The 13,868-nt window shown below is 42.7% G+C and overlaps 1 protein-coding gene across 8 annotated transcripts in view; it reads right to left on the bottom strand.

Annotated features, from left to right (window-relative positions):
• FHIT (fragile histidine triad diadenosine triphosphatase) overlaps nt 1–13,868 on the bottom strand; it is a 1,244,593-nt gene that overhangs the window by 227,583 nt on the left and 1,003,142 nt on the right. For all 8 annotated transcript variants that reach the window (XM_072941591.1, XM_015236553.3, XM_031686352.2 and 5 more), the window contains 2 exons: nt 7,422–7,567; nt 4,941–4,970 (listed from right to left, as the gene is read on the bottom strand). In XM_072941591.1, coding sequence (XP_072797692.1) covers nt 4,941–4,970; nt 7,422–7,567 — 176 coding nt within the window. The remainder of the gene's footprint in view (nt 1–4,940; nt 4,971–7,421; nt 7,568–13,868) is intronic.

The following is a 13,868-nucleotide window of genomic DNA, read 5'->3' on the forward strand; positions in this document are numbered from 1 at the left end:
TCTCCATTTGAAAAATGAAGAAACGGATGTTCAGAGAAGTTAAGAGGCTGGCCCAAAGTCACACAGCTAACAAATTAGTAGAGCTAATATTCCAACGGAGCCTTTGACTGATGTCACAGTGTACTAACTCCTTGGACTTTTATTAAGAGTTAAAATATCCTCTAAGTTCATGAACTGAAAAGACTACCAAATCTCCTTTGGTTAAAACAACAACAACAACAACAACAACAAACAAATGAACAAAAAACCGAAGAAACTCTTCAGTGAATAAGCACTTGTTTGTTTTTTCATTTTTAAATCACAGTTCTTCAACGAATTCCTTTTCCTGTTCTTCCCAAAGCAGTCTGAAAAAAGTAACTGCTAATGTATCAACAATTATTAAGAGACACTTCTCACTGCATTCATACTATAAAATTAAATATCTAAGTAGAAGATTCAAGTGCCATAAACACAGAAGAGTGTAAGCAAGCATATTTTATTAATAGCTCTTACAAAATTCTAGATTACCTGCCTGCCATAAATCTCTCTAATATACCTAAAACACTCTCCCACCCGGAGATGCACATAGTAATTGCTCTGGAAGCTCACATTAACCTTCTTCAGTAGCATCTCTTTTAATGGACTGATTGCCTTAATGATTTGGCTGGCTGGAATTATATTTTGGAGTATGATTTGGGAATCTGATTACTGGAAATGCTGGCTTTTGTCAGTGATACCAGAATATGGGAGATTCCTGATAGAAATCCCCGAAAACCCAGGCCCGTGACTGCACACTGAAATGCAAGCACATATCATCTGCTTCCTCATGTTAACTGAAGTCAGGAACTCAGAAGTACAGACCTGTCCTATCACGTGAAGTACCATAATCATCTCCGTTCTCCCTGCACTGCCCAAGAGAGCCACAGTGAACAATGACGGAACACAGGTTCTCATGAAGCTCACATCCTCCAGGGACTAAAGAAACAACACAGGTACAGGAAAATGAAAGTAACATGCAAATAAATAAGAGACCGTGAAGAATGCCTTGAAGGAAATCAAATAAGGTGTGGGCAAAAAATAATGTCGCCTGCTTTTTCAGTAAAGAGAGGGTGCTGCCTGACCCAAGATGCCACTGCTGCTGACCCCAGTGGAGCGCCCTGAGGGGAATTCAGGACGGAGGAAGATGGGCTACCGGCCCTAGAGAGTTAGGATGCCGACCAAAGGAATCATCTCAGCAAGCCTGGACTCTTGCCTCTTCCCGTACACAGAAAAGCACTCAGATCATTAAGATGGGATGTCTGTTTTTTTGTGATCAGCAGTAATCTTTTGATGTTTGACTACATGTTTTGTTTCAGTTTGTCTGCTTGTTTGTTTGTGGGTTTGTTTTCTGCCAACGTTCCTATATACCTTGGCTCCTCCCTTACCTCTTTGGAACGGTTCCTTAGAGCTACTGAGAGGCTGCATCCTGGGCTACAGTCCTCAGGAAGGTCTCTGAATAAACCATAACTCACAACTTTTAAGTGGTGGTTCTTTTGTTCTGTTTTTCAGTCAACAAAGGCAAACAGGATGCGGAATACAGGGTCAGGGAAGGGCTGCTTCACATGGGAAGGGGCAGTAAGGCTGAGGATACAGCAGCAAACGGCTGCACATGCATACGGTGCTATGTAAACGCCTATGGTGACGCATGGCTGAGAACAGAAGGAAGGGTTGTCTCTCAAGCCTGCAGGATGTCCACATCGCTGCAACAATCGCTTGGTGGATAGCAGTGCCCTCCCTCTTATACACTCAAAAAGGAGAGTGAATCTTCAATCGAGAAATCAAGAAGTAAGAAGTCACTTTTCTTCCATTTGATATTTGCCTTTCCTGTTACAAATGTCTTACTGAGTCAGGCCACCCTTGTTCTTTGCAAAGCAGAATTTAAAGCCCACAAAACAAGAAACCCTAAAGGGGCACCATGTTCAGGAGGCTGACTCGGTGGTGCACCTTCGCTAACAGCAACCGTGGCTTCGGGGGAGGACATCATTACCGAGCTTAGCGCTGCTACCACCCAGCACGAGGCAAAGATGGTTCAGAAACCCACACATCGGGCGGGATTCTAAGAGTCAGACACAGAAGCCAAGATGAAGAAAACAGTCCTGCGCTTCCCGTGGAAGGCTGTCAAGTACTGCCTCAAAATGTTCAGCCGTGCATTTGAAATGCTCAGTTGTGAGCGGCAGTTTTCAGCACTGGAGAGCTAGGTATTGAAGACACGACTTTGCTGCCTGGAGGGGCTGACTCGTAGCTTCCAGGGGTCAAGGTTATGTGGCCATTCCCACCTATTATCTTCACACCATAAAATGGCAAGGCCGGCAAATATCTATACTCTGAGAAGAATCATGGGATGGGCCTGTCAACAATGAAGAGTCTCAAGCCGCAAGTGCAAAGATTCTAAATCAGGGGATTTACAATAAAAATAGAAATATCTTTTTGTTTTAAACTAACAATAAAATTCATTTTCATGTAGGCAGTGTAAGGATAACACTTACAAAAAGTCAATCAGGCAACTTCTGGTATGTAGACTTGGTCTAAGAGGACAGTGAAAACTTTGGCAACCGTTGAGGTTTTAATTATATGTACAGGTGACCCTTTAAAACTCAAAAGTGAGGGGCACAGACCCTCCTGCACAGTGAAAATCTGTGTGTAATTTATGGTTGGCCTCCATCTAGGAGCTTCTGCATCTGTGCCATTTTGTGATCCAAGCCTGGCCACAGTGCTTGCCCTTGGACAGATCTCAGTAAGGGAAGTAAGGGAAGTAAAGGAATGCAAGAACAAAGGAAAAATAGTCAAGAAACAAGAGTTCAGCAATAAAACTGAGCCTTAGTTCCTTCTCCAGGGGTGTACAGAACAACCTGCTACAAGTCTTTGAGTTCTGCACCCAAGTGGAGGATGGAGTGATGGTGCTGACCCTCCTGATTTCAAACAACTAAAGCTTGGACTCTGTCAACCTTTGCCCCCATTCTATGCTACATTCCCCTCTGCCCAAACCCCTTCATGAATATGCATGTATCCTTAGCTTAAGACTTCCCCAAGTTTGCTGTTTAAGGAGACAATGCTTTGGGAAAGATCTCTGGTGTTCTTTTCACATGATACATGTCATAATCAGTCCTTCCTTCTCCCACTCTTTGTCTTGGTTGGATCCATCGGCTCGACACCCACCATGAGGCAAATCCAGTCTTCAGGTAACACAACCATTACCATTATCTAATTTCACATTTTCATCATTCCAAAAGAAACCCTGCACCCATCAGTAGGCACTTCCCATTCCCTTCCTACTCCAGCTCTGGGTCACCACTGATCTATGTTTTTCCCTCTATTCAACACCGGCTTGTCTAGGAAATATTTTAATGCCCATTCAAACTTCCAAAATAAAAATTAAAAATCATATAACCTATATATTCATGTAAGTTTTAGGTGTGTTTCATTTGTGCATATTACCAGCCTGTGCATTCCACTTGACATGGTTTGACATTCTCCCATGGTACTAGCCATGCCTCTACAGCATGACTTTCAATGACTGAAGGAATTCCATCAAACAGATCCCACACAGAGCACCTAACTCATCTGGTACTATTGGAATTTACATTTAAATATTGCTTTAAAAAAAACCCACAAAACTAGTAACCAGGCTTAAACATTATGTTTTATATTTCAAGAAACAAATTCAAAATGAAGCTACTTATATTATACAGGTTTTTTTTTAAGCGTCTGCATATTTTAGAAGCCTGGCAGGGAGGTAGAGGAAAGCTGCGAGTTCCCTCTGTCCTTACCACACTGTGTGTCTGGAGCAAGGCTAGCTCTTTTTTACCACAAGGAATTTGGTGGCAGTCCCCATAGGCCATTCGTTCCTCCAAAGTACTTCCGAGAGATTTCTTAAGTCCCACAGTAGCTACATTAAACATGAAAGCCACACGCAGACTAGTATCAAAAGAGGACTGTGTCTATTTGGCATTGTTTGGTACCCAACATTACTTTATTCGCTCATAGCCAATCTGAAAGCCATAAAACCTTATTTTGCAAAGTATAACATTAGCACCCCAGTTAGACTTGCTTCTGATTTCCAGCACTGAAGAAAGGAAGGAAGGAAGGAAGGAAGGAAGGAAGGAAGGAAGGAAGGAAAGAAGGAAGGAAGGAAGGAAGGAAGGAAGGAAGGAAGGAAGGAAGGAAAGAAAGAAAGAAAGAAAGAAAGAAAGAAAGAAAGAAAGAAAGAAAGAAAGAAAGAAAGAAAGACCTTCTTTATGATTTAAGCATAGGAACTAATTGCATAGGAATTTGCATTTGTAGGAAGGAGGCTGAAACCCAGCCTCAGAATCAGCCAGGATTTTCTTCTTTTATTTTATTTCTTAGGGAAGCAGAGACTAACCTAATAAACCCTCCTTCCCTCTTCTGGCACACTTAAAAAGCCATTTTTGAGCTCCTCTGACTCCATTACACTGAACTTTAGTATTAAGCACAAAGGGAGGGAAAGAGTAGGTGTGCGGGGGGAGAGAAGGAGAAGACAGGAGCGAGGGGCGAGGGGCGAAGGCGGAACCGGGGACATCATGTCAATTAGCGCATGTCAGAGATGCCCAGGCTTAGAGGGGACTCACCAGCCCACACCAGGCATAGGGGCTGTTTCCTGGACGCTTCCTCTCATGAGCTCCTTTGACTTCAGTTTCTGTTTCAAGACTCCAGGATTTAGTTTCTGTTTTAGCATTTGCACAGTAGCAATTTTACTACAAAACTTAATGTCTTGTAAACTAATAGGAAACACATTGCTTGGCAAAGTTTATAATGTCAGGATTTATGGCTCTAACACCGAGGGTCTCTTTGACCTCGAAGATAACATAGTGAAACAGCAAAGTGCTCCAAATGCCTCCGTGTGATTTTTCATTCGTTCTCATAATTGCCCCCTGTTAATTTGTATGCACATAATAAGCACTCACCTTCACAGTCTGACCGGCTTCTGGGCCATCCTAGAAGTAGGGGGAAAAAAAAAAGGAAAAAAACAGGTGAGAACAGGTAGATGGTATCTCCTGCTTATTCAGAAATATCGCCCATTAATAATTTAGATCCAACTTCATTGTGTGTTAATTTATAGTTTCTCATGGGGCCATTTGCTTCAAATGTGTGGGACCTGACAGTTCTCCATTTCTGCCTGAGAGTAGGTGAGAAGTTATGAATAAAAATGATATAAATTACCCTGTCAGCCAACCCTCTTCCTACTTTTCATGCTCTTTGCTTTTGGCTATGGTTTTAACTGCATTAAAGGAAGACTGGAAACGTTTAGGGAGGTGAAGTATCACACCTCTTGGTTATCTTTAACCAGAGGTGATTTAATTAATGTCTGATGGCTTTAAGTCTCTATTCAGGAAATCTGCTATCAATGTACTCCATTAAGCAAGAATATGGGCTGTCTCATGTAGGAGACGCTCCCAAGAGTGAGCCCTCTCTGGGTGTTCTTGACCTTGGGAGAAAAGGTGGAGGCCTTCACTGAGGCTGGGCTCTTTCTGCCTTCTGAATCCTTCCCCTGCCTTCTGAAGCCCAACAAACTATTTGCTTAGCTGAAAATAAGCAAACCCGTCCAGTCACCAGCCATGCACCCAAGCAAAAGCAAGCACTCCGCTGGTTTGGAATGGCACAACAAGCCATGTTTCTATACTCAGAAACATCAAGACTGAATTAGAACTCTGCAAATTTAGGTAAGTCTTCCTACCTCTATGACCCGGACAGACTGACAGAGTGAGAACTCTCACCCTGCTGCGGCCAGGATTAAGCAGACCTGTGTAATCAGTGGGTTCTGAACTTGGAGTCGCAGCCCACGTGTGGGTCATGGAGTCACCTGGATGGGCTGTGATTAGCACTGAAGCCCAAGAGAAATTAGATAAAAGAACAAACACTATTCAACTGCATAGAATGGGTAAACACTGTTTTGTGAAACTTTGGTTTCCTTTATCCACACGTATGTGTGGGGTGAGGGGAATATATGATTGTGAAATAAATATGTATCTTATTGTAGGTTCAAGTTTTAAAAAGTTTAAGGAGGGAGGATATAACTTAAGTGGTAGAGCACATGCTTAGCATGCACGAGGTCCTGGGTTCAATCCCCAATGCCTCCATTTGAAACAAAATAAATAAACAAGATAAAAAGCTTGAAAACACCACATATATGAAAATGCTCTCTGTGCTATGTACAAGTCAGTTCCTATGTTTATGGAATTAACTTTCTATCAAATCAAGGTTGATAACCAGCACTGGCCATTTCCCAAAAATGTGAATTTTCTTCTAGGGTTTCGTTAAACACTGACAGATGACAGATGTCTTCATCTGCCTTTATTTGGGCTCTCCTTTATCTGGAAACATGATTTGCAGCGTAAGTCTGATAAACCCACCCTGACCTTAACTATCTGCTTGAAGGTGACTCAAAGGGGTTGACGTATAACACACACATGATATTTTATAGGGAAATTTACAGACTCTCAACACAGACATGGCAGCGCAATTTTTTTTTAAGCATGCAGATGAGCATTTCTAGTCAGAGCTGAAGACAGCTGCTTTCTTTATCTGTTCTCTTTGAAAGTCTGTGGGGGAGAGCTGCGGGGGGTGGAGGAAGGGCAGTAAACACCTAGTTTAACTAAAGCACTGAGGACAAGACCTCACATCTTTCCAAAGGGTTATTTCAGAGTCATAAAATTTCCGGGCCATAAAGGACTTTCGTTATGTATAGATTCCCCCTGCTCTTTCCCTAGGGGATATGAAGGGGTTCAGGGTAAGTCACTATTGATTTATTCAATTCCCACAGCTGATGACCCAGCACAGAGCCCTCCTCCCACAATGGCAAATGTTGGTTCAACTTCTGCCTAAAGATCTCCAGTGACTGGGGGGCGGTGGAGGTCTAACTTATCTACTGGGAAGTGGGCCACACTGAATACACAGTCAACCCAGCTTCATACCAATCCATAATCAATTACTGAGACCTGCATTAAAGAGAAAAGGTCAGCCTTACGAGGGTGAGGCCCTAGCTAACCTGCATGTCTCTGCACCCCTAGAAACAGAGCCGGGCTAAGTCCATGCAGTGCTCAAAATATATTTATCCTGGAATGAAAAAGACTTGTCCAGCCCCAGTTCCAATAAAAGATCTGGAATGTCTTAGCACTCATTAAATGACTGGCCCAGTACTCCCACCTGCTTGGTACACAAGGCAGCAGGCGCTGTCTCAACCAATAATCTGCCTTGTCCACCAAGTCCACCTTGGGGCCTGTGGACAGTAGGGTGGTCCTGGACAAGCAACATCTTTTTCTGCTGTTATGTAAGATGCGAACAACCTCAGCTGCATTCCCGGTGAGATGTCAGCTTACAAGGGAGAGAGACCAATGCTAGGGTTTGAGAAGGAAGGAAAATAATGTCCGTGCTATCTGAACACCCACCTGCATGGAAAAGGTGAGAGAGGTCCCCTGGAAATGCTTCTCCACCACCGTCCCGACTCTCTGGGTTGCCTGAAACAGATCGGCCACTTCATCGGGACGCAGGTCTCGAAAGCGCTCCACTGGTCGAAGGGGACACACGAGGACATCTGCAGTGAGGTCTGTTAAGGAACACTCTGCTTGCTTTGGGGAATATTTTTTTACCAAGAAGTTTATACCCACAGTACTGAATCCCCTTGGCCCAGGGCCTGAACCTGCAAAAACTAAGGAATAAAAGAACAAATATTTACCCACCACCGAACTCCAAGGAGTTCAAAGAGAGCTTACAAACACGGTTAATTATACTTTGAAGGAGAAGCTGTGGGGCACTGAAGAAATTCTTTTAAGAGAGAAGGATGTTAGTGTTCAGAGAGACTCACATGCTGGCTGAAATAATAATGCCACGAGGAAAGGTCTATTCTGGACCATTATCTCCTGACCCCTATTCTAAAGCTCTGTCTTCTCAAGCAGCCGAAGTCCCTGGATTGGAAAACCAACTGGCATCTTCAGTTGGTTTTTCCATGCAGAGCATCAGAATCAAAATTAGAAAAGTAGTTGTTTTTCTTTATTATTTTTAAAAAGAATATAGACATTCTGAAAATGTACAGTGAACTTCATCTATAACCAGGAGATGTGCCATGTGGTTAAGCAATTTATGACCAGTGTTCTTCAAACTGATCATTAGGAATTCAAGAAGAGAGGTGACAGTAATTCATTAATTTAAGAAAAAGGTTGTCTGCCTATGTGAATGAAACCAGCTAAATGCATTCTACAAATTAGACAAGTCCACAAATTTATGCTGTTGGTCTGAACAAACAACAAGGTCTGGAGGAAAAGGATCTAAGTTTGATCATTTGTTGGTAGCAAATAGATATTCCGTGTTATGCCATCAATAACATTTTAGCTCCTTTTTATATTCATACTCATCACACATTTATGGCTGTATACAATACATATACATGACTGCATATGTGTATATACACACCCAGGCTACGTTAATTTTTGTTTAGTTTTCAGGTACCAGCAGGAGAGAAAACACACTAATGTTCTTTTCTGTTTCCTTCTCTTTTCTTGTTTTAAGAGAGTATGTTTCTGCCTCGAGCTAGGAAGCTAAAGGGCATAATAAAACCACAAGTCTGCAATTGCTAGTCTCACCAGAATACCAAACATTTTAGCCCATCATACTACTGGTAGGACTCAGGGCCCAAGGGGAAATGCACCGAGCTCAGCTGGGCAGGCCTGATTTCCATAAGACAAGAGGGGAAAAAGAAAGAGGGAAAACTGATTAATTTTGCTCATAATCAGGAAATTCATGTCAATGGTAAACTAGGAAAAGGAGTATTTGTTTAATCTGAGTTCATTTTTCAAGAGAGGAGAAGGGAGGCCTTCACCCACAGGGCATCTGATACTTAAAAAGATAATTATCCGTCTTTGGCAGGGCTGCTTTATTATCATGGGTCAATGAACCATTTAGAAATGAAGAATTTCCTTTCATTTCCTTTCAGCAGATTGCCAGCCTCCACTCCCACTGAGTTGCTTTTTTTGTTGTTGTTAAAAGAGACCTTTCCCCATCTTCCTCCTCCCTGCTTTAATTTACACCCTCCCTTAGGCTCTGACTTCACCAAACCACAGGCAGGTGATGATTTTGCAAGCTTCCAACAATACTCATAATCGCTGTGGTTGGCTGTGTCTACACACAACAACTAAGCGGGGAAGGAATAACGTTTTATTTAAACAATCGCTCACTGTGAATACTGGTGGAATGAATCTGGCCATCTTTGAGTCTAACGTAACTTGAGCAATATCAATGACATCTGAAAGGTTTTTTTCAATGCCATAAAAAATCTCATCTTACGACCTGTCCACTTTGCTTGCCTGATGCTGAGGATTAGTTTGACTCAATGTTTAATGAATCAGACTGTTCACGGAACTGAATCAAAATGGCTGAATCTATGAGATGTTTTACCCTGTGTACACCTAACCGCAAGGGGATATATCACATACATTTATTATTTTAACTGAATATTAATAATAGTAATACATCATGTCACAAAACACTTAAACAGACTAAACACATTCTCATTCAGGTGAGTATTTTTCACCAACCCATTTAAGCAACAATGTCCTGACATAATACCCCGTGCCACCCAACCCTCTGCTAAAAAGTCATCTTATCTGCATATAACACACACACATGCATTGTGATACAAATAATAGTAAGAGTAAATGGAGATAACTTTCATGGCTGCATACTTAGGTAGGTGTGGGTGATCATTGTCTTTGTCCTTTGTCCCCAGAGGATGGCCAAACAGGAATCTCAACCTAGAAATGGCCACACAGGAAGGCACCACCTCACTCTGCGGGAGGTAGATGCGTCTGGAGTTACCGACAGACGGTGGGGCTCTGGAGCCCCTGGGTGCAGTGTGAGTAGTGGACAGAATCTCTGTCCATCCCACACCTCCCCGACCTGGAGCCACTGTAGACACAAGTTGGGCATCAGATAGTCAGCAGCAACCATCTCCCCTCACTTCTTTTACAACCAGAGCAGAGAAGAGCCTGTGCCTTAACCCCACCACAGGCTGCACTCCTGAGCCTCTTCTTTCCCCACCCCTCTCTGGCATCCTCTGTATCTGCCATATTTGCTTTCTTTCTGTTCTTCCCAGACACACTACGCTCCTTCCCAGATGTGGGGGCCTTTGTGCTGGTTATGTGTTCAGCCTAGAATTCAGTTCGCAATGATCTTCACAAGGCTGCTTCTTATCATGCAGGTTCTACTTCCACTGCCACTCTCTCAAAAGAACCTTTAACAGCTATGGAGTTTAAACTGCTCCCTGCTTACTCACTCTCGTAGCACCTATTTCAATCTGTCCACAGCCCTCACCACCAGCTGGCAGTTTTCCTGTCTGTGTATTGTGTATCCGGGGAGACAAGGGAAGCTCCAGAAAGTGAAGACTTTGCCCTGCTTACTGCTGTTTCCCCATCACCTTCAACACGAGACACACTTAATAAGAAATGCTGGAATGAACGAATAAATAATAAACCAGACCCTCATATCAGTCACCTCTGAGCACCAAGACCCTGACAAAATGGAGACAACATTCATTTACTTTTCAATCATCTATACAAGACTGGGATCAACTGCAATATTTTTTTTAATTCAAAGAAGTTTATTCTTAATATCTAGCATAGTTAGAGCTCATATTGCATGAGAGTGGAGAAATATAAACTTATTTTAATGGAAACTAATATTCATGTGGGCCCAAAGGAAATATAATTATGAAGATAAAATCCTTTTTAAAAAACCCTTTTATAACTAGAAAGAAGTAGTTCCTAGAATAGTCAGAGTCAGATGTAGATAAACTACATCTATAAATATGCTGTTTTATACTATGACTAGGAAGTGTAATTCATTCGCTCATTCAATCAATGAACACGGAGTACCAGTTAAGTGTAGACCACGTACTAGGCTTTGGAAACAGCAAAGGGGAATAAGCAGCTGTCCCTACCCTTCCAGTCCAGGACAAGCACTGAGACAGACAAGCACAGCACCACGGGGAGCCCAGAGGCACACAGATGGCTGCAGAAGCCAGTGCAGCCCCCAGGGCTGTGGTGACCTTTACCCGAGTGAGGCAAGGGTTCTAGGTTCCAGGGGGAACCTCTGAGTGGGATGGATTCTCCCATGGCTACCTGAAAACATGCACAGGTTCACAAAGGATGCAAAGCAGGTCAGCAAACTTGCTACTAAGGGCCAAGGTGGTAAATATTTTAGGTTTGGTGGGTGTTGCCTAAGGAGACACCAGTAATACAAACACTAACAGGTGTGGCTCTATTCCAGTAAACTTCTATTTACAAAAAAGAGGAGGCTGGCCAGGTTTGGGTCATGGCCCTTAGAGGTCAGCCCCTGATTGACAGGAATCACATTAGAAAAAAAGTAACTAAAAAAAAAAAAAAGAAAAAAAAGGGAAGGTACTGGGGGGTTGGGGAGCAGGGGTGAGGCTACTCCTCTTTTCTTATGTTGAGGACTACAAAGTTATCTTAACAGCCTGCTGGAAAAATATGGTATTTTAAAAAACGAACTTTCTAAGAAAAATACGTGAGCATGGTAGGACATTTTCATGCTCTGTTTAGTATCTCTGATGCTTTTAAAGACTAATGACAATCAGAAAATGTGTTATAGTATTGACACCACATAGACAAATAATGAGTATTACTCCGTTATGGCACTCAAGGAGCCTGCGCCATCTCCAACGAGAAAAATGAAGCAGGTGATCTGTAAACACATGAGAGCGCCAGAACAGTGTCTTGTTCACAAATTCACCTGAGAATAAAATTATTTTCTCAAAGTAAGCACATAAACCTTAGGAGAAAACATTATATTGCCTGAAGATGGTGGGTTGCGTGTGCTAACTCAGGGAAAGCAAATTAATTTTGAAGAAGAGCAGACAGCTCTTGAAATTCTACTGCCACTCTTTATATGCCAGTTTCTTTAAGGTAATATTGCAGATGCGGTATAATTTAATTTGGAGACTCTTAGGCCTTGTTAGCGGGCAAATCCCACATTATGCACAGGCTCTAAGAACACACCTTCTCCTGGGTCCTCTTTGCTTTTTGCTTAGAATTAACACCTCTGAAGAGACGTTAGCTAACATGCAATAGTAACTCTCAAAGCAGGTAATCTACTCAACTGAATTTAATATATGTCCATCCAGGACTCACTATGTGGGAAAGCCTGTGAAAGAGATTATCGAATGGGATCTGGTCTCTCCCTATAATCTAAAGTAGAGACTTGGATTTAGTAATAACTTTTTTTTTTTAAAGAGTAGGACAATAATTACAACTTAGTTCCTACGGTCAACAAAGAGATTCCTCATAGTACAGGAAAATCAAAGAAGACTTTTTAGTGCAGATGAGACTGAAAGTGGACTTTACAAATAGGGGAGGGATTCAACCAGAAGGTTGGCTGGCAACCCATTCAACCATCCATCCCTCAACTACAGCCTCCTCTCAGTCTGGGGTTTGTGCGAGAATTTAGGATGGCAGGATGAATACAAGAGAGTACCTGACATTGAAGAGTTCACAGTCTACTGTCCCCACCTGTTATGTAGTATAAACAGATCATAGAACGCAGAGTGATGAATGCTACTGATACGGATCAGTACAGAATGTTGTGGGAGCACAGAGGAGGCCGACTCTAACTCTGCTTGGGGTGTTGGATAAACTTTTCAGCATGGTTTTGCATTTCAATTTTCTAAAACTCAGAAACGATTTCTCCAAATCTGGACCAAAATCTGTCCTTGAAAATGGCCTACAATTTATGCATCAAAGAAAGTCGTCAGGTACTCTTCTTCCGGCTGAAATCATTGTTTCATTTATACATGCAGTCTCATGTCCCTCATCTTTCCAACGAGCCAGTGGAGTCCTGTCGTAATTCCTATTTCACAAATGAGGAAATTACAGCATACAGAAAATAAGAAGTTAGTGCATGACAGCACACTCCACATGAGAATCACACTCTTCATGAAATACAAAGATACTGTGCATGCAGAACTGCTCGATGCCTATGAAACTCCCAGCATTGAACAAAGAAAGCAGAGGAGACATAAAATCCCACAGTAGGAGGAGTCCTCAGTGTTGGGCAAAGGAAGCACTGAGAGTGCCCTAGTCCTAACAGGGAACCGTGAGCAAGGGGATAAAGAAGGAGAGAACCATCTTGTATTGGCAAGAGGAGGTCAGAGGGATGCAGAGCCTGCATCTTTGCCCTTTTCCATCTTAGAGCTTGGGTTGCTTCAAGGTGACCTCCCCTGGGCTGGCAGATCAGAGGAGGATCAGGTATTATAATCAATGAGTCAGGCTGTCAGACACACTGAAAATTCCTTTGCTTGTTGGACAGCCTAATTATTGGGAGCCATTGACTTCCTCATAGCATCATTTACATCACCAAGGACTACCAGAAACCTGGTGAGGCCTTTGCTTTCCCTCTTTCTTTCCACTCTCACCAACAGCTCACAAGTGATTGTCTCTGTCTTTCTGGATGAGCACAGAGAGTGTTTATTGCCACATCAAAGTGATGTGACAACATGCCAGGCCCCGGGCTCTTGCCAACACACAGCTAATTCAGAACACACACAATGCAAGAAAGAAATCAAAAGGCATCTTTGCACCAGTCAAGCACCTAAAGATATGGTGGGAGCTTATTCATCAATAGTAGCACAAGAAGCCCTCCCATCCTACGTGACCCTTTGCCAAGTGACTTTGCCGCTTCTCTCATCAAGAACTGGAGTCTCTCCCCCCTCCTTTTGAAGTTGGGCTGGCCTGTGGCTTGCTTTGATCAGTGGAATGTGATGAAAGTGTCACTTTGTGACTTTCCAAGGTCAGGCCTTCACCAACTTTACAACGTCTGTTTTCTGTCTT

Source organism: Vicugna pacos, chromosome 17 (genome assembly GCF_048564905.1).
Source record: "Vicugna pacos chromosome 17, VicPac4, whole genome shotgun sequence".
Taxonomy (NCBI): domain Eukaryota; kingdom Metazoa; phylum Chordata; class Mammalia; order Artiodactyla; family Camelidae; genus Vicugna; species Vicugna pacos.